Below are 24855 nucleotides of genomic sequence, written 5' to 3'. Positions count from 1 at the left end.
CGGTGTGTGACCACAGAGCCCGGGAGGCAGTGGTTTCCTCGCAGCCATCCTCACTGACTTTGTTGTGTGTCTGTCTCTGCTTCCCCAGCACGGAGCCTAGTATTTTCCCACTTAGCATCTTCTCTCCGGGGACTCTGGACCATCCGGGCGTACAAAGCTGAAAAGAGTTTTCAAGAGCTGTTTGATGCACACCAGGACTTGCATTCAGGTCTGTACATTTCTGGAGATGATTTCGAAGGATGGGATGTTCTGCCTCCTGAGGCCTGACCTCCCTCTCAGGTGGCCTGGCTGGCCAACACTTTGCTGTGCCGCCCCATGGCCCCCTCTGCACACCCGCCTCCCCCACCCCTTCCTCTCACCATCCCCTCTGTGCGCCCGTCTTCCCTTCCACCCCCTGCTTGCCTCCCCTGACTGGCTGGATTGTCCTTGCATCACTGTGCCCTGTGGTTTTCTGTCTCTTTAGGGCAGGAGTCAGCAGAGAGCCAGCCTTGTGTGCTGTCCTGGGTCTGTTGTAACTTCTCAGGTTTCCTGTTGTAGCACAAAGGACGGCCAAGGTAATAAATATGTCAGCAAATGACCGTGCCTGTGATCCACTAAAACTCCACTTATGGAACCAGGTGCTGGCCATTCCTGGCCTCCAGGCTGTAGTTGTCAGCTCTCTTTTCAGAGCATGTCAAACCTGACTGAGGAAAATAATTTCCTGATCATCATATTTGCTGTTCTCTTCATGTATATTATTCTTTATATCAGTGAAGATTTGTTCTAGGTAGAAATTCCAGAATTTACTCTAAGTCTATAAAATCCTGGCCTGTATCTTCAATCTGTATTGTATTTTGAAGATAAGATGGCATTTTAAAAGTCACATGCAGGTCCTGTGAGCCGATGGTTATTTACACACTGGCTCTGAAGAGTAAACACTGTGCAGGGCCCTGTAGGAATTGCAGAAGGTTCTGGAAACAGTGTGAGCTGTGCTCTCTGCTATCAGAGAGCTGGGAATAATCAACATGTGAGAGGGTGATCTTTGGGTTGATGCCCAGCACTGTAGGAAACGCACTGATGAGACTGTTTTTCCATCTTCTTTCTCCTGATGAAATTTCTGTTTATAACCTGTGGATTGACTTTTTCAGTGCATGCTTCCCACAGAGCCCCTGGACTGATTCCTGTGTGCGTCAGATGTTGTCGTGTCAAAATCTAGCTTTCTGGACTCTTTGGACTCCTTGGGTGTATAACTTTGCTATCCTACCTGTGTGAAAATCTTCTGTTGCTCAACTGAACAAAATTCTCATTTGAAGCAGCTAATATGGCTGTTCTACTGATTTATTATACTTATTACGGTTCACAAATGCAGAGGCTTGGTTCCTGCTTTTGACGACGTCCCGATGGCTCGCTGTGTATCTAGATGTCATCTGTGCCGTCTTTGTCACTGTTGTTGCCTTTGTGTCCCTGATTCTTGCAGATGGTAAGTATAGATGTGAGTAACTGCTTATAATATGAATGCAGTTTATAGTTTCATTTACATTTATTAAATAAAGCTCTTGCTGTCTTGTCTAGTATATACTGTTTGACTCTAATGAATTAGTGTTTGCAGTATAGGATTCCACCATGTGGTCTATATGAAATCATTTGTGTCTCGATGAGACCTTTCTATCTCTTTCTTTGAATGGGTTCAGGTCTATGCAAATGTAGCAAGCTGACTTGTTGAACATTCCAGATAGTGTTGGGAGGAGAAAACCAAGTTTACTATTATATTAAGCTTTTGTCCAGTTAGCTTTAGGGCTACTTGGATCTCTTAGTTGCAGGTGCCTGATTCACTGAGGTGAGAAAGATTCCCTGTAGGAAAGAACAATGTCCTCACTGCTGTGTGGGTACCAGATGAGCAGGTGTTGGCATCTGTGCCATGAATTCACCATCTCTATTCCATAGTAATAGCACCGAATCAAAATCTTTAATAAGGAGCAATGAGAGTAACAGTTTAGAGTTGAAAGCACTGGCTCTTAGAACCCATTGTCTTGTTTTACATGGTTTCAACGGCAGCTCCCTTGAATGTAGAAAGTGAAATTTACACAAAGGTTCTTGAAACCCTAATGATGAAAGTGAGAATAATGATATGGTTCCTCACCTTGGTAATGCTGTCAAGTGTGTCAATCTTGTTGGGATTAATAAACTCATTTTGTAGTCTTTTTGAAATTAAAGTGTTTTTTTCATTGTATCATGGTCTCAATCAAGACATACTAAAAGTACGTGTCATATTATCATTATGTACAAATGATTTAAATATTATAAAGGAGTCTTCTTCATAAAGTGACAGAAGAAGCTAGGTGAGGGGTTAACAACAGGACTGACTCTTTTCTCCTTCTTTCTTATTTAGCTTTGACTCCTGGGCAGGTTGGCCTGGTCCTGTCTCTTGCCCTCACACTCACGGGGATGTTCCAGTGGTGCGTCAGGCAAAGGATGGAAGTTGAGAACCTGGTGATGTTTATTTTAACCTTCTTAGCCCTTTCAAGTCTCCTTGCCATTAGATGCCATAAAAGCAATTCTTATGTAAAATATTAAAGCTGTTATTTTTGCATCATAGCTAACAGAGTTTTTTATATCCTCCTCCATGTGGTTAAAGTCAATGTAAAATGAAACATATACATATTATCCTTACTATACATATTATCCTTAATCTAATGTATGTCATGTCGGCAGGTTTTATATTCATTGTAAGCTGTCTTCAAGTAAAATAAATGACTCTTCATTATTATACTCTTTAGGTATAATGAAAGTAGGGGGAAGGTTCTGAAATTCTAGAGAGAATATATGCTAATTTCTTAGAAACTTGTTTATTTTTGTTTCTTAATGGATAATTCCTCATTCTTGGTAAAATGATTCAGTATTTTGAGGATTTTTTTGTTTGTTTAATTAATAGGTACACGTACTTCATTGTAGCATTTATTCCTGTATGTGTTGAACATCTGAATTTGCTAGTGTTCCTTCTTTCTGGTAGGATAAGCTGCTTCTCAGAATAGCCTTTCTGTAGCCACATGTTACAGATTGGTGTCCATAAGTATTCTTTTCTTTAACAAAACTCTCTTTTTTCTTTTATCCATATGTGAAAAGTAGGTAAATAAAACTTTATCATTCAGTTCTGTAATACTTTTAGATTCAATATGATGTTTAAGGATGAAATTCTAAACGAAAGTGTTACGAGATGATGATTAAGTTTCAAAATCATCAAAGGTGTCATCAAATTCCTATTTCTGTCCTTTGGGAATGATAAAATGTGAGATATTTTAAACCAATTATACATAAAAGCAGAGCATCTCATTTACAATCTCTGAACACCTATAAACGAGACCCTCTGTCCTGACCCACATGATGTCATGTGTCTTTCAGATGGTTTCAGTAGAAAGAGTGATGGAATATTTAGACCTTGAGGAAGAAGCTCCCTGGGAATACAAGGATCATCCCCCACCTCCCTGGAGTAATGAAGCAAGGATTAGGTTTAACTCTGTTAACTTCAGGTATACCTTAGATGGGCCTCTGGTATTGAAGAACCTGACCGCAATCATTGAAGCAACAAAAAAGGTTTGTTTAATCCAGTTGACTCTTTAAAATCCAGCTAAAGATTTAGCACCATATTTGTTCTTGGCTTCCTTGTTGCTGTGTCAGGGGACTCTTTGTTCCACATGGATGCACGTTCAATAAGTTGCTTCAGTTCTGTCCAAGTCTTTGTGACCCCATGGACTGTAGCCCATCAGGCTGCTCTGTCCATGGAATTCTCCAGGCAAGAATACTGGAGTAGGTTGCCATTTGCTCCTCCAGGGGACCTTCCCAACCCAATGATCAAACCCACATCTCTTAAGTCTCCTGCATTGGCAAGCAGGTTCTTTACCACTAGTGCCACCTGCGAAGTCATATAGTGACATGATAAGTGCATCATTCTTGGAAATTGACCATGGAAGGGGCATCCCCACATTTCTTTGTGTTGCGAGCTCCCTCATGATGGTTGGAGGGCTCTGGGCCCTGGAGTTGGAACTTAACCTGAGCCGGGATACTGTATATTTTACCCGATTATTCATGAGGAGTGTTGGAAGTCAACCCTGGCTCCCTGTCCCTAACTCTCCTATATCTCATTTCTAGCCATCTTTTCTTCTTTGTACTTCTGGACTCTTCTCTTCCTCCCACGATGCCTTTCAGTTGCAGCCTCCCTCTCTATCCCTTGACCCTTCTGACTTGTCCTCCACTCACCCACACTTGGCTGTCATCGCCCTGCTCTCACTCCAAGGCTGCTTCTTTATTTAGCACAGATCTGATCCTTACTGGCCTGGGTAAGATAGTGCTCAAACCATAGTTCAGCCCAAGGTGCACTACAAATAGGGACTGTGTGGCCATCAGAGAAGAGCCCAGAATCGTACTCAATCAGGGCTGAGGAACCAAAGCCCCCCATGGAGACAGGGCCCCGACATTTGCTTAAAGTTGGTGAAAGCAACCCAAAAGGAGCAGAGGAGGATCCATGTGAGAGATGATAGAGAGGTTTGTGTCCTGGCCCTGCCAGCATCCGTGTCTGCTGGCGATGTTCCTTTCACGCTCAGCTTGGGCCCCTCAACTCAGACCAGGAGAGACGCTTGAAGAAGACACTAAACCTGAACAGACAAAGTCATAGGAAGCTCACCACCTACCTCGCCATCCTTGGGTCCTAACATTCCCACCCCCTCTGCACTCAGCTCCTGTGTAGATTCTCCCAGAGCAACATGGCCTCCCTGCTCCCAGTGTGTACATGCTGCCCCTTCCCTTCTGTCATGAGGCTGGTGGAAAATTTCCTCATTTTCTAAGTGAAAGTGTTACTCGCTCAGTCATGTCTGACTCTGCGACACCATGGACTGTGTCCATGGAATTCTCCAGGCAAGATTATTGGAGTGGGTTGCCATTCGCTTGTCCAGGGGATCTTTCCCACCCAGGAATCAAACCCATTTCTCCCGCACCGCAGCCAGATTCTTTACCGTCTGAGCCACCAGGGAAGCCCCTGCACCTTCTGAGTTAATCCTAATGTGTCTGCTTCTGTAAGATCCTTGATTTTTCACCAGCATTATATATATTTTTTAAAGATAACATGTATGGTATACTTATGTTCATAGCAGTATTATTCACAGTAGCCAAAAGTTGGAAGCATCCCAAATATTAATATCTATCATCAGATGAGTGGATAAACAAATCCTTACAATATAGTATATTCCTACAATGAAATACTATTATTCAACCTTAAAAAGAAAGAAAATTCTAATCTATAAGTGAGCCTTGAGGACATCATGTTAAGTGAAATAAGCCAGAAACAAAAGGATTGAATACTATATGATTCCATGTATGAGAATCCTACAGCAGTCAAGTTTATAAAGACAGACAGTAGAATATTGGTAGCCAGGGACTGGAGTAAAAAGGATGGGGAGCTGAGTTTTTGGGTACAGAATTTCAGTTTTACATGACAGAAAATATTCTGGAGATTGGTTGCAAAAAACTGCGAATGCACTTAACACTAAGCTGTCCTCTTAAAAATTGTTCAATTCAGGTCAGTCACTTGGTTGTGTCTGACTCTTTGTGACCCCATGGACTGTAACACACCAGGCTTCCCTGTCCATCACCAACTCCCGGGAGCTTGCTCAAACTCATATCCATTGAGTCGGTGATGCCATCCAGCCATCTCATCTGCTGTCATCCCCTTCTCCTCCTGCCTTCAATCTTTCCCAGCATCGAGGTCTTTTCAAATGAGTCAGTTCTTCACATCATGTGGCCAAAGTATTGGAGTTTCAGCTTCAGCATCAGTCCTTCCAATGAATATTCAGGACTGATTTCCTTTAGGGTTCATTCCAGACTGATTCCTGGTTGGATCTCCTTGCAGTCCAAGGGACTTTCAAGAGTCTTCTCCAATACCACAGCTCAGAAGCATCAATTCTCTGGTATTCAGCCTTCTTTATTGTCCAACACTCACATCCATACATGTCTACTGGAAAAACCATAGCTTTGACTATATGGACATTTGTTGGTAAAGTAATGTCTCTGCTTTTTAATATGCTGTCTAGGTTGGTCATAGCTTTTCTTCCAAGGAGGAAGCATATTTAATTTCATGGCTGCAGTCACCATCTGCAGTGATTTTGGAGCCCCCCCCTCCCCTCAAAATAAAGTCTGTCACTGTTTACATTGTTTCCCCATCTATTTGTCATGAAGTGATGGAAACAGATGCCATGATGTTCATTTTCTGAATGTTGAGTTTTAAGTCAGCTTTTTCACACTGCTCTTTCACCTTCATCAAGAGGCTCTTTAGCTCCTCTTCTCTTTCTACCATAAAGGTGGTGTCATCTGCATATCTGAGGTTTTTGATATGTTCTTCCTGAAATCTTGATTCTAGATTGTATTTCATCCAGCCTGGCATTCTGCATGTTATAATCTGCATATACGTTAAATAAGCAGGGTGAAAATTCACAGCCTTGATGTATATTGGTGTAGTCAGTAAAGCAGAAGTAGATGTTTTTCTGAAACACTCTTGCTTTTTCTTTGATCCAACGGATGTTGACAATGTGATCTCTGGTTCCTCTGCCTTTTTTTGAATCCAGCTTGAACATCTGGAAGTTCTCAGTTCATGTACTGTTGAAGCCTAGCTTGGGAAATTTTGAGCATTACTTTGCTAGCATGTGAGATGAGTGCAGTTGTGCGGTAGTTTGAACATCCTTTGGCATTGCCTTTCTTTGGAATTGGAATGAAAACTGACCTTTCCAGTCCTGTGGCCACTGCTGAGTTTTGCAAATTTGCTGACATATTGAGTGCAGCGCTTTCACAGCATCATCTTTTAGGATTTGAAATAGAAATTGTTAAGCTGGTAAATTTTATGTTACATGTTTTACCAGAATTAAAATAAAAGGTATCATCTGTGGCATGCTTTGTAATTTTCATCTGTAACTCATAGAACCCTGAGGCTTTTTAAGATCAGATAACATCTTGTTTTCATCTCTGTTCCCCAGGAAGTGGCATTCTGCAGGGCACAATGAGAGTACTGAGGGACTGCTGGTTAGGAGAGTGAGTGAGTAACATACAGGTCTGAGCAACCAGTAACCAACACACACACGTTTCTCAGGTAGCTCAGTGGTAAAGAATCTGCCTGCAATGCAGCAGATGTGGGTTCAACCCCTGGGTGGGGAAGATCCTCTGGAGAAGAAAATGACAACCTGCTCCAGTATTCTTGCCTGGAAAATTCTGTGGACAGGGGAGCCTGGTGGGCTACAGTCAATGGGGTCACAAAAAACTGGACATGACTTAGTGACTGGGCACGCATGCATCCTTTTAACATGAAAGAATATTCAACTTACTGCTCAAATGATAGATACCCAGAGAGACGCTTCAGTTAATTACAGGGCAAAAACTTCCTCCAAATTGTTTCCATTTTCACTGTAAGTCAGGAGGAAGATGAGGATTCCTATGGTAGGAAAGCATTAGCTATGTTAGCTACACTTTTTATGAAATCCTGTCCCTGAGAGCACTGTAGATGGCATTTGCTTACTTGGAGACAATGTGTCCATCAGATTTCCTGTTGTAAACATAATTCTGTTAATTTGTACTGATCTTAAATTTCTCCCAAACCAAAATTATCTAAAATGACCTTAGGGGCTTCCCAGGTGGCGCTAGTGGTAAAGAACCCATTTGCCAATGTAAGAGACATAAGACACCAGGGTTAGAAGGGTTAGATCCCTGGATGGGGCAGATCCCCTGAAGAAGGGCATGGCAACCCACTCCAGTATTCTTGCCTGGAGAATCCCATGGACAGAGGAGCCTAAAGTGCTTCAGTCCATAGGGTCTCAGAGTCAGACACAACTGAAGCAACTTAGCACACAGCACAAAATGACCTTAACTAGTTGTGCTGCATAAATTGTTGTCTGTCCTGTGAAAATAAGGGGATGGCCATTTGCAATCATATTTATGGCTATGGGATCCATCTGTCATATCTATTTCTCTGTCCAGCTTATCCTATACCTAAATAATATAGTAATAGATTACCCATAAATTTCTTCAGTCTGAGTTAAAAACCTCAGCTCCCTATGAAAGTCTCTGTCTCAGGATAGCACAGGTAATACAAATAATACAAGGGCAAATTTAATACAGATCCTGCTTTTAGCATACAGTTCACTTGAAGAAATAAGGAAATGCCTGTTATCAGCTTTGTAATATAGGAAGCAATTATAATTTTTATAGGAGTTTAGAAAAGATGATATAGCATCCATTAGGGTTGAGAGAAGTCCACTTAAGAGAACAAGTAGAGTTATTTCTGAGAAATTAGGCATGTGAAATACACTTAGTGACTTGCTAGGATTTCAGTAGGTGGAACCATTTGTGAAAGTCATTCCAGGTGGTGGGACCAACCTTAGCAAAGTCATGGTGCCCTGATTCAGTGAACAAAGAGTTAGGCATCTGCAGAGCATTCAGGGAAAAGAACCACCCAGTGTATAACACACATATTAACATTCAAGCCTTACAGCTACCCAGAAAGCCCAAGGAACTGACTTGTGGAGGTGAAGGATAGAGAGGTTTGTGAGTACAGTTTTGTGCAGGTGACTTCCTGGGGCACATGTCAGGCATAAAGCTGGCCTTTGGGAGTTTAGTCTGAGAAGAGAGTGCACATGGACCAGAGTAGGCAGATGTGGGAGGCAGAGAGCCAGTAGCTATTTTACCTCCAGCAAGATGTCATGGGAAACTGATTCTACCTTTTGGGATCAAACTGATGTTGATTAAAACAAAGTTATAACACATGAGTTTGTGAATGTGCAAGGAAACTAGTAGGAGTAGAAAATGGTATCATATTTCTGAGGGGTAGGCTGGCAGTACTTAACAGCCTTCTCAAAAAATGTTCATACCTAGTTCTCGGCAATTCCACATCTGAGAGTTTATCTTCAGGAAATAATTAAGGTTGTTTAGAAAGATTTAGCTTCAGGAATATATAACCAGTTATTTATAACTGCAAAGTATTGGAGACCACATTAAATATCCAACAATAGGTGATTTGTTAAGTAAATGATCACATGTACTATAATATTATATAGCCATTAAGATATTTTTTGAAATGTTAAATAAAAACAGATTACAACAATATGTTCATATTAATTCCATTTTGATTAAATATATGAACTTTTATCTTTAAGAACACATATATAGAAATAAGGGCTTCCTTGGTGGCTCAGTGGTAAAGAATCAGCCTGCCAAGCGGGAGAAGTGAATTCGATCCCAGGGTCAGGAAGATCCACTGGAGGAGGAAATGCAACCCACTCCAGTATTCTTGCCTGAGAAATCCCATGGAGAGAGGAATCTGGTGGACTATAGTCATTGGGGTCACAGAGAATCAGATATGACTTAGTTGACTAAACAACAACACAGAAATAACAAAAGAAAAAAAGAACACACGTTCAAATCTAGAAAGAAAACACATCAGCATCTTACAAATGGTTTTATCAGAGTGCTGGGGTGATGGCTAGTATTTATTGACTTTTCAGATTCATTCACACTGATTACGATTAAGGAAAGAGGTTTTTTTAAACTGTTTATTTTGTATTGGAGTATAGCCAATTAACAATGTTGTGATAGTTTCAGGTGAACAACAAAGCAACTCAGCCATACATGTACATATGTCCATTTTCCCCCAAACCCCACTCCCATCCAAGCTGCCACATAACATTGAGCAGAGTCCCCTTTGCTACACAGTAGGTCCTTGTTGATTATCCATTTTAAATATAGTGATGTGTACATGTAGATCCCAAACTCCCTAACTATCCCTTCCCCACAGCCTTCCTTTGGGCAACTCTAAGTTTCTTCTCAAAGTCTGTGAGTCTGCTTCTGTCTGTAAATACATTGACTTCTATCACATCTTTTTAGATTCCCTGTATAAGGGATGTCATGGGCTTCTCTGGTGGCTCAGTAGTAAAGAATCTGCCTATGATGCAAGAGATACAGGAAATGCGGATTTGATCTGTGGGTCAGAAAGATCCCCTGGAGAAAGGCATGGCAACCACTCCAGTATTCTTGCCTGGAGAATTCCATGGCCTGAGGAGCCTGGTGGGCTAAAGTCTGTGAGCCCAGAAGGTCTGACACAACCGAGCAACTAACACATACACAGTTATTTTTAGTCCCTTACAGTTTCTTTGTATTTTGTTGTTTGAGGAGATGTTTGTCCGGTATAAGCACTGCAGCAAAGGGTCCTAGGTCCCTTCCTGACTCAGTCAGAGACCAACCCTGACCCTCTTGGAAAAACAGGCATTCACAAAGCTGCTAAAATAAGATTTTTGTTGTGAATTTTGTCTTAGGAATGCAAACTTGCTGATACGGTGATCTCCATAGGCAATTGGTAAAACCCATCGGTGACCATGAAAGACTTTCAGCCTGTAGTGTTGATGACTGAAAGGTAGAAATAGCCAGAGCCGTGTTTTCTTTGAGCTGTGTTTTTCTTATTTTCCTCACTGGAGTTTGAAGCTCACAGTCCTGTGGTCATGAGCAGCTCTCAGTGCCCTGCATATCTCAGTCATTTACATAAAGTCTACAGATGTTGCAGTTTGAACACATGAATCAGTTTCATTGGAGCTGGTAGGATAGGAATATATATGTATATACATATATATGTATATATATTTATAGGAATATTCATAGCATAGGAATATATATTCTCACAGACACAGTTCTCACCTGTGTCCTGAGCTGTGTCAGTTTGCACATCAGAACACTGGGAAATACAGGCATAGCTGGTTTTATTGTGCTTCACATATATTACAATTTTTACAAATTGAACATTGTGCCAAATCTGTATCAAGTAAGTTCACTGGTGCCATTTTTCCTACAGCATTTTCTCACTCTATCTCTGTCACATTTTGGTAATTCTCACAACATTTCAAACCTTTTCATTATTATTATATTTTTTTATGGTGACCAATGGTCTTCATTGTTTTTACAGTCTGCTGAACCCTCTGGTGGTTAGTGCTTTTTAGCAATAAAGTATTTGAAAATTAAGGTATGCATCAATACATTGTTTTTTAGACATAATGCTGTTATACAGTTAGTAAACTACCTTATAGTATAACTTTTATATGCACAGAGAAAGAAAAATATTTTTTATCACCTTATTTTGTGATATTCACTTTATTGAGGTGGTCCCTAACCAAATCCACAATATCTTCAAAGTCTGCCTCTACACAGCACCTATAAGTCATATATATACACATTAAAACCTACCTGTATGCAGAGAATGACCCATTTAAATTACATAAATTACAGTTTACCATAAGGTACAAAATGACAACCAAAATAAATCAGCTGAAGTCTGTTTTGTTATGTGTGTATTTTTTAGTCCCTCAGTCGTGTCTCTTATATTTAATTTCTATAAAGATAAATTCTTTTTTTAATGTCATTATTGATTTTACAGATTATATGTGACAATCCCAACATATAATCTGTCCTCAGAAAGGTCTAACTTCTCTGTTTAAAGGATTGAGTTTTTTAAATTTACTGAATTAATTTGCAAATGATTGAAAGCATGTCTTACATCCCTCACTGACTCCAGATTCTTAACCAGAAATGAAATTATCTCTTGGGAAGTTTCCACCAGGAATCATCAGTTGGGCAAACTCATTGGTTTAAAAAAAAAAAAAAAGTCAGTTTCTGCATACATGTTTGAATGCATTCAGCTAAAAGCTAGCTTTCGCAATACAGTTTCATTCTTCAGCGGGATTTTGCCTGCTTTCTTAACTCATACCTGCTTAGCCTGTCCGACTCTGCAACCTCATGGACTGTAGCCTGCCGGGCTCCTGTCTATGCTTTATGTTGATCCTTGAATATACTGTTAGTGCACTTAATTTCTCTTTGTTTTGGTTTGAATAAATAGACTGATATGTCACATGTGTCTTTCTAAGATGTGATTGTATCAACTGGTTTTTAAAATCGCTTTTGAAGTGCTGAGATGAAAGGTTCCATATAAATAGCAAATGTTAATTATATTGTTAATCTCATTATGTGAATTTTGCCTATTGGCTGCTGCCCATTAAGACAGTGAGACCTGCGTTTTACAATTGCAAGATGTTTCCTTCAAGGACAGAGAATAATTAAGATATTTAATGTTAGTAAGTGACTTAGTTTTTCTACCAAAAAAATTCCTCTTGAATAATAGAACCCTCGGAAAATGAGCAGTTATTTTGTGTATAACGCTTCTGCCTTGTTGACATTGCTGTAAAATTATCCACATAATTCTCATAGTAGTATATTCTTATAGTATTCTCATAATTCTCGGAGTAGAAATACTCCAACATTAGGAATAAAGATAATTTAAACTTAATTTTTATGGCTCACTTAGGAGACTGCTGGCTTTTCACTGCCTATCGATCGATTCTGTTATTTTTAACTCTTATTTGAACTATGGGGTCTCAACTAGGGGACATTTGTCAATGTCTGACATTTTTGATTGCCACGATGTGGGGAATGTTTCTGGTTGCTAGTGGTTAGACTCTAAGATACTACTGAAAACCCTATAATATGCAGGATATTGGGCATATATCCAGACAAAACCAACTATAATTAATTATCCCCCAATAATGAATTATCTGGCTCCAAATTTCAACAGTTGCCATGACTGAGAAATGTTTAAACAACATTCTGCATAGAACTTTAAAAATTCTTCTTCAGCTGGCAGGGTTTCTTCTAGGTTTGTTGCATGTTGTTAATTCTTAATCCCTTCTGGATCTCATTACAGGTTGGCATTGTGGGAAGAACAGGAGCTGGAAAAAGTTCTCTTTTTTCTTCAGTTTTTCGATTGTCAGAACCTGAAGGCTTTATTTGGGTTGATTATTGTTGGGTAGGAGATACTGGACTTCACAATTTAAGGAAGAAAATGTCAATCATATTACAGGTATGCACATCAGAGCATTCTCACATGTTCTTTTTATAAGGCATCTAAGTTTGATTGATTTTAATTTGATTTTTGTTTGTTTTTACATTGGATGAAAATTTTTATTCTTTTGCCCCCAATAGAGCATGTTTTTAACAGCAGGTATTTTCAATAGATATTCTCATCACATACCAGATTTTTTAAAATTATTTTATATTGAAATATAGTTGATGTACAATGTTTTGTTAGTTTCTGGTGTGTAGCAAAGTGATTCAGTTGATTTAGTTGATATATCTATATATGTATATACGTATATATACTTTTTCATATTCTTTTCCATTATGATTTATTTCAGTTTTCAGTTCAGTCACTCAGTCATGTCCAACTCTTTGCGACCCTATGGACTGCCTCATGCCAGGCTTCCCTGTTCATCACCAACTCCCGGAGATTGCCCAAACTCATATCCATCGAGTCGGTGATCCCATCCACCCATCTCATCTTCTGTCATCCCTTCTCTTCCTGCCTTCAAAATTTCCCAGCATTAGGGTCTTTTCCAATGGTCAGTTCTTTATATCAGGTGGCCAAAGTATTGGAGTTTCAGCTTCAGCATCAGTTCTTCCAATAAATATTCAGGTTTGATTTCCTTTAGGATGGACTGGTTGGATCTGTTTGCAGTCCAAGGAACTCTCAAGAGTCTTCTCCAACACCACAGTTCAAAAGCATCAATTCTTCAGTGCTCAGCTTTCTTTATAGTCCAACTCTCACATCCATACATGACTACTGGAGAAACCATAGCTTTGACTATACAGACCTTTGTTGGCAAAGCACTGTCTCTACATTTTAATATGCTGTCTAGGTTGGTCATAACTTTTCTTCCAAGGAGCAAGCGTCTTTTAATTTCGTGGCTGCAGTCACCATATGCAGTGATTTTGGAGCCCAAAAAGATAAAGTCTGCCACTGTTTCCATTGTTTCCCCATCTATTTGCCATGAAGTGATAGGACCTAATGTCATGATCTTAGTTTTCTGAATGTTGAGCATTAAGCCACCTTTTTCCCTCTCCTCTTTCACTTTCATCAAGAGGTTCTTTAGTTCTTCTTCACTTTCTGCCATAAGTGTGGTGTCATCTGCATATCTGAGGTGATTGATATTTCTCCTGACAATCTTGATTCCAGCTTGTGCTTCACCCAGCCCTGCATTTTGCATGATGTACTCTGCATATAAGTTAAATAAGCAGGGTGACAATATACAGCCTTGACATACTCCTTTCCTGATTTAGAACCAGTCTTTTTTTTTCCATGTCCAGTTCTAACTGTTGCTTCTGGACATGCACATAAATTTCTCAGAAGGCAAGCAAGGTGGTCTGGTATTCCCATCTCGTGAAGAATTTTCCACAGTTTGTTGTGATCCACACAGTCAAAAGGCTTTGGTGTAATCAATAATGCAGAAGTAGATCTTTTTCTGGATATGATGATTTATTACAGGATATTAAATATACTTCCCTGTGCTATACAGTAGGACATTGTTTTCTATACAATGTGTACATAAAATTTCAATCTGTGAATCCCACACTCTCAGTCCATCCCTCCCCAACCACTCCATTCCTGTGGCAGTCATAAGTCTGTTCTCTCTATCTGTGAGTCTATTTCTGTTTTGTAGATAAGTTCATTTTTGTCATATTTTAAATTCCACATATAAGTGATATCATATGATGTTTGTCTTTTTGACTTATTTCACCTATTATGGTGGTCTCTAGGTCCATCAATGTTGCTGAAAATGGCATTATTTCATTTGTTTTATGGCTGAGTAGTATTTTATCACATATATATATATATATATTCCAATATCAAACAAAGGCAATGCCAAAGAATGCTCAAACTACTGCACAATTGCACTCATCTCACATGCTAGTAAAGTAATGCTCAAAATTCTCTAAGCCAGGCTTCAGCAATACATGAACTGGAAACTTCCAGATGTTCAAACTGGCTTTAGAAAAGGCAGAGGAACCAGAGATCAAATTGCCAACATCTGCTGGATCATCAAAAAAGCAAGAGAGTTCCAGAAAAACATCTATTTCTGCTTTATTGACTATGCCAAAGCCTTTGACTGTGTGGATCACAACAAACTGTGGAAAATTCTTCAAGAGATGGGAATACCAGACCACCTGACCTGCCTCTTGAGAAACCTGTATGCAGGTCAGGAAGCAACAGTTAGAACTGGACATGGAACAACAGACTGGTTCCAAATAGGAAAAGGAGTATGTCAAGGCTGTATATTGTCACCCTGCTTATTTAACTTATATGCAGAGTACATAATGAGAAATGCTGGGCTGGAGGAAGCACAAGTTGGAATCAAGATTTCCAGGAGAAATATCAATAACCTCAGATATGCAAATGACACCACACTTATGGCAGAAAGTGAAGAAGAACTAAAGAACCTCTTGATGAAAGTGAAAGAGGAGAGTGAAAAAGGTGGCTGAGAGCTCAACATTTAAAAAAAAAAAAAAGAAAAGCTCAACATTCAGAAAACTAAGATCATGGCATCCGGTCCCATCACTTCATGGCAAATAGATGGGGAGACAGTGACTGACTTTATTTTTCTGGGCTCCAAGATCACTGCAGATGGTGATTGCAGCCATGAAATTAAAAGGTGCTTGCTCCTTGGAAGAAAAGTTATGACCAACCTAGACAGCATATTAAAAAGCAGAGACATTACTTTGTCAACAAAGGTCCATCTAGTCAAGGCTATGGTTTTTCCAGTAGCCATGTGTGGATGTGAGAGTTGTACTATAAAGAAAACTGAGCACAGAAGAATTATGCTTTTGAACTGTGGTGTTGGAGAAGACTCTTGAGAGTTCCTTGGACTGCAAGAAGAACCAACCAGTCCATCCTAACAGAGATCAGTCCTGGGTGTTCATTGGAAGAACTGAAGTTGGAGTTGAAACTCCAGTACTTTGGCCACCTGATTTGAAGAGCTGACTCATTTGAAAAGACCCAGATGCTGGGAAAGATTGAGGGCAGGAGGAGAAGGGGACGACAGAGGATGAGATGGTTGGATGGCATCACCGACTCAATGGACATGGGTTTGGGTAAACTCTAGGAGTTGGTGATGGACAGGGAGGCCTGGCGTGCTGTGCTTCATGGGGTCACAAAGAGTCGGACACGACTGGGGTCACAAAGAGTTGGACACGACTGAGCGAGTGAACTGAAGTGAAGTGATATACACACAAACATCTTCTTTATCCATTCATCTACTAATGCACATTTATTAATAGGTTCCTTCCATGTTTTGGCTGTTCTGAATAGTGCTGTTGTAAACATAGGGATGCCTGTGTATTTTGAAATACACTTTTGACTGGATATATGCCCAGGAGTGGGATTGCTGGACCATATGGCAACTCTGTTTGTAGTTTTGTGTTTTTTTTTCCTCCCTCCCAACTCGCTCCCCATCCCACCCCTCTAAGTTGATACAGAGCCCCTGTTTGAGTTTCCTGAGCCAGACAGCAAATTCCCCATTGGCTATCTATTTTACATATGGTAATGTAAGTTTCCATGTTACTCTTTCCATACATCTCACCTTCTTCCTGACACCCATTTTCTAACACCATTGTGGTGGTGGTCAGACACTAAGTCACGTCTGACTCTTGCAATTCCGTGGACTGTAGCCTGTCAGGCTCCTTTGTCTATGGGATTCTCCAGTCAAGAATTCTGGAGTGGCTTGCCATTTCCTTCTCCAAGGGATCTTCCTGACCCAGGAAATGAATCTGGGTCTCTTGCATTGCAGGCGGATAATTTACCAACTGAGCTATGAGGGAAGTCCCTCCTGACACCATACACAAAGGTAAACTCAAAATGGATTAAAGACCTAAATGTAAGACCAGAAACTGTAAAGCTCTGACAGGAAAACATAGGCAGAACACTCGATTTATGATGACATAAATCAAAGCAAGATCCTCTTTGACCCACCTCCTAGAGTAACAGAAATAAAAACAGATGTAGACAAGTGGGACCTTATTAAACAATTTGTAGTTTTTTGAGGAACATCAAGACTGTTTTCCATAGTGACTGTACCAATTTACATTTCCACCAAAACTGTAATAGTGTACCCTTTTTTTCCTCACATCCTCTCCAGCATTTGTTATTTGTAGACTTTTAAATGATGGCCACCCTGACCAGTGTGAAGTAGTACATCAGTGTCATTTGTATTTCCCTAGTGATTAGCAATTTTAAGCATCTTTTGATGTGCCTGTTGGCCAATGTATGTCTTCTTCATAGACATGTCTATTTAGGTCTTCTGCTCATTTTTCAGTTAGGGTTGTTTGTTTATTTATTGTTGACTTATATTAACTCTTTGTATATTTTGGAAATAGAGCACTTATTGGTCACAAAATTTGCAAGTATTTTCTCCAATCCATAGGTTGCCTTTTCATTTTGTTTATGATTCCCTTTGCTTTGCAGAAGTTTGTACATTTGATTAGGCCTCATTTGTTTCTTTTTCTTTTTATTTCTATTGCATTGAGAGACTGACATAAAGCATTGGTATGAGTCATGTCAAAGAATGTTTAGCCTATGTTCTCCTCTAGAGGTTTTATGGTGTCATGTCTTATATTTAAATATTTAAACTATTTTGTGTATGGTAAGAGTATACACAGTAGTTGCTCATGCAATATTATTCAGCCTTATCAAGGAAGGAAATTCTGAGGCATGCTACAACACAGAAAAAACTTGAGGTCATTGTGCCAAGTGAAATAAAACAGTCAAAAATGACAAATACTGTATGATTCTACTAATGTGAGGTACCTAGTGTAGTCAGTTAATGGAGATAGAGACAAGAAAGAGGTTTACCAGGAACTGCAGGGACAAAGTGGAGGGGAGTAGTTGTTTATGAGTACAGAGTTTCAGATTTGCAAGATGAAAGAAATTCTATGCCTGGATAGTAGTGATGGCTCTATGACAATGAGAATGTGTTTAATACCACTGAACTGTACACTTAAAGTGATTAAGTAGAAAATTTTATGTGTATTTTACCACAATTTAGGGCTTCCCTTGTGACTCACCTGGTAAAAAATCCACCTGCAATGCAGGAGACCTGGGTTCAACCCCTGGGTTGGGAAGATCCCCTGGAGAAGGGAAAGGCTACCCACTCCAGTATTCTGGCCTGGAGAATTCCATGGACTGTACAGTCCATGGGGTCACAGAGGCAGACATAACTGAGTGACTTTCACCACATTTAAATTTAAAAAAATCCCTTTCAGGAAAAATGGGAAGAAATTTTCAGCACATAAAATCAGTATTTTAAAATTCTCCCTGGCTATTAGTTTTCTGAATGTTGAGCTTTAAGTCAACTTTGTCACTCTCCTCTTTCACTTTCATCAAGAGGCTCTTTAGTTCTTCACTTTCTGCCATAAGGGTGGTGTCATCTGCATATCTGAGGTTATTGATATTTCTCCCAGCAATCTTGATTCCAGCTTGTGCTTCCTCCAGCCCAGCATTTCTCATGATGTACTCTGCATATAAGTTAAATAAGCAGGGTGACAATATACAGCCTTGACATACTCCTTTTCCTATTTGGAACCAGTCTGTTGTTTCATGTCCAGTTCTAACTGTGGCAAATAGATGGGAAAACAGTGGCTGACTTTATTTTTTTGGGCTCCAAATTTACTGTAGATGGTGATTGCACCCATGAAATTAAAAGGTGCTTACTCTTTGGACGGAAAGTTATGACCAACCTAGACAGCATATTAAAAAACAGAGACATTACTTGGTCAATAAAGGTCCGTTTGGTCAAGGCTATGGTTTTTCTAGTGGTCATGTATGGATATGAGAGTTGGACTATAAATAAAGCTGAGAGCAGGATAATTGATGCTTTTGAGCTGTGGTGTTGGAGAAGACTCTTGAGAGTCCCTTGGACTGCAAGGAGATCCAACCAGTCCATTCTAAAGGAAATCAGTCCTGGATGTTCATTGGAAGGACTGATGTTGACGCTGAAACTCCAATATTTTGGCCACCAGATGCGAAGATCTGACTCTTTTGAAAAGACCCTGATATTGGGAAAGATTGAAGGGAGGAGGAGAAGGGGACGACAGAAGATGAGCTGGTTGGATGGCATCACCGACTTAATGGACATGAGTTTGGGTAAACTCCAGAAATTAGTGATGGACAGGGAGGCCTGGTGTGCTGCAGTTCATGGGGTCGCAAAGAGTCAGACACGAGTGAGCGACTGAACTAATACTGATACTGGCTATTAGATTAATGACTTAGTAATTATAGTAGGAAATAATAGATGATTAAAACCATGCACAGGAAAAAGAAATACAAAAAAGCAAATGGTTGTCGGAGGAGACCTTACAAATAACTGAGAAAAGAAGAGAAGCTAAAGGCAAAGGAGAAAAGGAAAGATATACCCATTTCAATGCAGAGTTCCAGAGGATAGCAAGGCGAGATAAGAGAGCCCTTTTAAGAACACAATGCAAAGAAATAGAGGAAAACAACAGAATGGGAAAAACTAGATATCTCTTCAAGAAAATTGTAGATACGAAGGGAACATTTCATGAAAAGATAGGCACAATAAAGGACAGAAATGGTATGGACCTAACAGAAGCAAAAGATATTAAGAAGAGGTGGCAGGAATACACAGAAGAACTATACAAAAAAGATCTTAACGACCTGGATAATTGTGATGGTATGATCACTCACCTAGAGCCAGACATCCTGAAGTGTGAAGGCAAGTGGGCCTTAGGAAGAATCACTATGAAAAAAAGTAGTGGAGGTGATGTAATTCCAGCTGAGCTATGTCAAAGCCTCAAAGATGATGCTGTAAAAGTGCGGCACTCAATATGCCAGCAAATTTGGAAACTCAGCAGTGGCCACAGGACTGGAAAAGGTCAGTTTTCATTCCAATCCCAAAGAAGGGCAATGCCAAGAAATGTTCAAACTAATGCACAGTTTTACTCATTTCACATGCTAGCAAAATAATGCTCAAAACCCTTCAAGCTAGGCTTCAACAGTACGTGAACCAATAACTTCTAGATGTCCAAGCTGGATTTAGAAAAGGTAGAGTAACCAGAGATCAAATTGCCAACATCCATTGGATCATAGGAAAACAAGAGAATTCCAGGGAAACATCTACTTCTGCTTCACTGACAATACTGAAGACTGTGTAGATCACAACAAACTGTGGAAAATTCTTAAGGAGATGGGAATGCCAGGCCACCTTACCTGCCACCTGGGGAACTTATATGCAGGTCCAGAGGCAACAGTTAGAACTGGACTTGGAACAACAGACTGGTTCCAAATAGGAAAAGGAGTACGTCAAGGCTGTATATTGTCACCCTGCTTATTTAACTTACATGCAGAGTACATCATATGAAATGCCAGACTGGATGAAGCACAAGCTGAAATCAAGATTGCTGGGAGAAATATCAATAGCCTCCAATATGCAGGTGACATGACCCTTATGGCAGAAAGTAAAGAGTAACTAAAAAGCCTCTTGACGAAGGCAAGCATGAAAGTGAAAGAGGAGAGTGAATAAGCTGGTTTAAAACTCAACGTTCAAAAAACAAAGATCATGGCATCTGGTCTCATCACTTCATGGCAAATAGATAGGGAAACAATGGAAACAGTAACAGACTTCAGTTTCTTGGGCTCCAAAATCACTGCAGATGGTGACTGCAGCCATGAAATTAAAAGAGGTTTGCTCCTTGTAAGAAAAGTTATGACTAACATAGACAGCATATTAAAAAGCAGATACATTACTTTGCCTACAAAGGTCTGTATAGTCAAAGCTCTAATTTCTCCAGTAGTCATGTATGGATGTGAGAGTTGGACAGCAAAAAAGGCTGAGCACCAAATAACTAGTGCCTTCTAACTATGGAGGTGCAGAAGACTGTTGAGAGTCCCTTGAACAGCAAGGATATCAAACCAGTCAATCCTAAAGGCAATCAGTCCTGAATATTCATTGGAAGGACTAACACTGAAGCTGAAGCTACAATACTTTAGCTACCAGATGCGAAGAGCTAACTCATTCGAAAGACCCTGATGCTGGGAAAGATTGAAGACAGGAGGAGAAAGAGACAACAGAGGATGAGATGGTTGGATGACATCACTGACTCAATGGAAATTAGTTTGAGCAAAGTCTGGGAGATGGTGAAGGACAAGGAAAGCTGGCATGCTGCAGTCCATGAGGTGGCAGAGTTGGATGTGACTGCATGACTAAAGAATAACAAGAGAAAAATGAATTTCAATTCCCAAGATTTATGTTTTGATTGTACCCATCTCTGAAATGGACCAGATGAAATTAGTTTTAGAAATGATTAGCATGTCTGCAAATTACTTTTATGTCCATGGATGAAAGTATCTATAAATGTGCCCTGTTAATGCTTCTTGATAAGAAAAGGTTATGTGCTTATATACATAAAAGTACTCTATATATAAAGATATAACACCGGATGATTCTTGGCTCTGCAAGTAATGTTTCGGCAGTACATCTGAGCAAAGACATCCCTTGACATCACCAGGTTTTGGACTTGCTCCATCAGTTTCCATTCTACCTTTGTGCCTGCTTTATGTACACACTCCAGAGAGTTTGCTTACAGAACATTATTAAGCTTTGTATCCATGTAGATAATAATCACCAACCATTGTAAACACAGAACCTTCATTTATTTATTTTTGTTTCACTTTGTATTCACTCCAATGCACAATATTGGTTGACTCAAGAGAGAGAATCTGAAGAGATCCTGCAATGTGTAAAAGGTCCAAGGAAGTCATTCAGGAGGCAGCCAGTGATTGAATGTTTAAGAGTGGAGACCAAGTATCAACATGACCCACATTTTTATTTCTACTCTGCCTAATATCACTATGGGGCCACGATGAAGTCATTCAGCTTCTAAGGTTCATCGTCCTGGTCCTTAAACCAGTTCTAGTAATTACTGCTGCACAGATTTGTTGTAAAGATATAACTGGATAAGAAAACAGCTGTGGCCCATTTCTAGTTCTTATGAATCCTCAGTCAGTAGCAGCTGTTACTATCCTTAAGGATCAGGACACTGACCTTTCCAATAACTTCTAGTTAAGTAAAAAGAGTAACACATTCTGGACTGATTTTTCTGTTTAATTTCTGTTTATATTTTTGTGGTTTGGGGTGATTTTCTTTACATTTATTGTTTGTAGTGTAAAACACATTGTTTATATAAATTTAAAGAGTGAAGGGAAAACAGATTAGCAAAATAGGAGTTTTAAGGAAAGGCAAGACAGAAAAATCTGTCTTTTCAATAAGGAACAAGAGGAGAGAATATCACTTCCTTTTTATCTTTTGATTTCTGGCTCCCATCCTATAACATTCTTCCCAGCCCGCCACCCTGTACCCACTCATACTTTCTAGTCCCCCATGAATATCTCTGGCATTTTTTTGCCCGCCCCACATTCTTGACTATTTTCTTCCTCTCCTTGAGGACAGGGCTTCTGTGTCTCATTTCTTTTGCTCTAGCATTTGTTTCAGGCCCTGACAAGTTACACAGGTATTAATTATAATCCCTAACATTTGTGGAATCCTTAGCTCTGGGAGTTGGTGATGGACAGGAAAGTCTGGCATGCTGCAGTCCATGAGGTCGTAAAGAGTTGGACATGACTGAGTGACTGAGTGACTGAACTGAACTAAGATGTTTTAACATGTTCCCTGGTGCTCAGTTGGTAAATAATCCTCCTGCAGTGTGGGAGACCTATGTTCGATCCCTGGGTTGGGAAGATCCCCTGGAGAAGGGAAAGGCTACTCACTCCAGTATTCTGGCCTGGAGAATTCCATGGACTGTATAGTCCATGGGGTTACAAAGAGTTGGACACAACTGAGTGATTTTCACTTTAACATGTTTTACCCTCTTTCTCTACCATCTTCCACTTTTTGCTCACAAGAATACTATGGTTATCTTTATCTTACAGATTTTAAAACTGGGGCACTAGAAACTTAACTTACCAAGGGGCAAAACCTGGACTTTAATTTAGAGAGATTCCCAACTCCAGAATCCAGCAGAAGAAAATCTGATACTGTGGTTACTTGAAGTTACTTGTCTCAGAGCAGAAAACTTAGAATCTTCTTTCCCCAAACAAGTATGAAGCAGTGATGCCTATTTTCTCAACACCTTGATTTAGGAGTCCTAGGAAGCTGGGCTCAGACTCTGCCAAGGGGGAGCCCGGTGATGCTCTTTGAGTTGCCCCACTTAGGTGATCCAGGTCTGCATCATCTTCGCTGACTCCCTCTGTCCTGTGATCCTGTGAGCAGCAGCAGCTTCCAAGGTGGTCTCTCTCCCTTCTTCACTATTGACCCCACCATGAACATGTCAGAAATGGGGAGATGTCATAACAACAAGGACTTGCCTAGGAACCAGAGGCAGGGGAGTGGTAACATAGACCATCAGTCCTGGAGTCTTAGGGGGAACTTTTAAAGAAAAATACTGTGTAATATTAGGAAGGTACTCCTCAATTTATGTTCAAAATTTCAGGAAAAAGCAAAATATGAAAGTACTTCCTATATAATTTCCTTAAATGGAACAGGTAGCTGAAGTCTGTACATACTTTGTGCTCAGAGTATGAAGTAGTTAAATATATTCCCCAGAAAGAACACCAAGGTTAGATTATATTCAGGGAGTAGCTGCTTATCTGAAAGGATCTGGAAAATGAATTTCAAAACTTCTTTAGATGATACTCTACACATAGAACCCTTTATCCTATTGGCATAAAGAAGATGTTTTCAATTGAAGAGAGATTGCATGTGAATTCAATATTTATGATTGTAGTCTAAAGGTTGGCACAGATCAATAGCATCTTTATCATGGTTAAATATTCATTTTTATAGTTGATAGTTTTTTTTTTTTCTTTTAAATGAAAGCAAAAGCTAAGTATTTTTTACACAGCCCATTCTGCTCTTTGGTATTTCTATTCCCTGAGTTTTCTTCAGTCATTGAAGAAGGTGAACCAGAGCTGTTCTGACTTCTCTGATATATTCTTGATATGCTTTAGTGGAGGGCAATTTCTTGCTTTGGGACTGAAATGATGAGGATAAAGATTGTGCTTTATCTGCCTCGTTTGTAATCACTTGTGTGGTTTTTGTCTTGGTCCTGGAAAACCAGGAAAGAAAACCTAGTTTTCTTTCTGTTTTTTTGTTGTTGTTAAGAACAAATCTCAGAGAGAAGAGGTAGATGTGCTGTTACTAGTAAAGAAATACAACTAGATTCTAGCCTAATGCAGTTTGCCCTTTGCTTCCAACACTGAAATCTTAGTTAAAAATCCCTGAAACTGTTCTCTGGAGCTCTTGAGGATTTTACAAGGCTTAAATTCCTTTTCCTTTATTAGTTAACAGTGTGCTTTTCTTCTGAATGTGGATGACAACCAGTTCATTGAGAAGCTACAGGATTAAAAATGAAAGGTGGTTTGGGGAAACCAAGATTTAAAGTGACTTTAGGTTATTCTCTTTTGCTTGAAACAGGGAGATGAGCAGCTCCTTAAGAATGGTCCTCAGATTAGAAATGAGAACATAGCCCTTAGGACTTGGGGAAATATCAGCAGTAGCTACTCTTTATACTTTAGCTGAGGGCAGGTTCTTGCTTTGGGACTGAAATGATGAGGATAAAGATTGTGCTTTACCTGCCTCATTTCTAACCACTTGTATGGTTTTTGTCTTGGTCCTGGGTCATTTTAAGCTTCAGTTAGTGGGTAGGGTTTCTTTTCAACATAGTTTATAGTCTTTCTTCCAGCAGCATATATAAAAGGTCCAGTAAGACTGCAGTTTTCAGTCTGCAGTTGTGTTGAGAGTTTGTCAATTTATTGCACTAAATGCTCTGATTCAGAGTAACTATTTTTGGGTCACACACCTAAAATGACCTTGTGTAATGTTTGTAACAAAGGAACAAATCAGTACTGAATATGATACAGTGAATTACATTTTAAAAAGTATAATCTTTATCCATGGTGAAAAAATAGTT

At 39.7% G+C, this 24855-nt stretch overlaps 1 protein-coding gene across 2 annotated transcripts in view; it reads left to right on the top strand.

Annotated features, from left to right (window-relative positions):
* The window catches only part of LOC136144514 (ATP-binding cassette sub-family C member 4-like), a 195078-nt gene that overhangs the window by 113802 nt on the left and 56421 nt on the right, over window positions 1-24855 (top strand). For both annotated transcript variants that reach the window (XM_065902420.1, XM_065902419.1), the window contains exons 22-26: window positions 89-208; window positions 1349-1459; window positions 2369-2469; window positions 3379-3570; window positions 12749-12904. In XM_065902420.1, coding sequence (XP_065758492.1) covers window positions 89-208; window positions 1349-1459; window positions 2369-2469; window positions 3379-3570; window positions 12749-12904 — 680 coding nt within the window. The remainder of the gene's footprint in view (window positions 1-88; window positions 209-1348; window positions 1460-2368; window positions 2470-3378; window positions 3571-12748; window positions 12905-24855) is intronic.

Source organism: Muntiacus reevesi, chromosome 11 (assembly GCF_963930625.1).
Source record: "Muntiacus reevesi chromosome 11, mMunRee1.1, whole genome shotgun sequence".
Classification (NCBI taxonomy): Eukaryota; Metazoa; Chordata; class Mammalia; order Artiodactyla; family Cervidae; genus Muntiacus; species Muntiacus reevesi.
The sequence above is the reverse complement of the archived record's forward strand: the minus strand, read 5'-3'. Positions and strand labels throughout refer to the sequence as shown.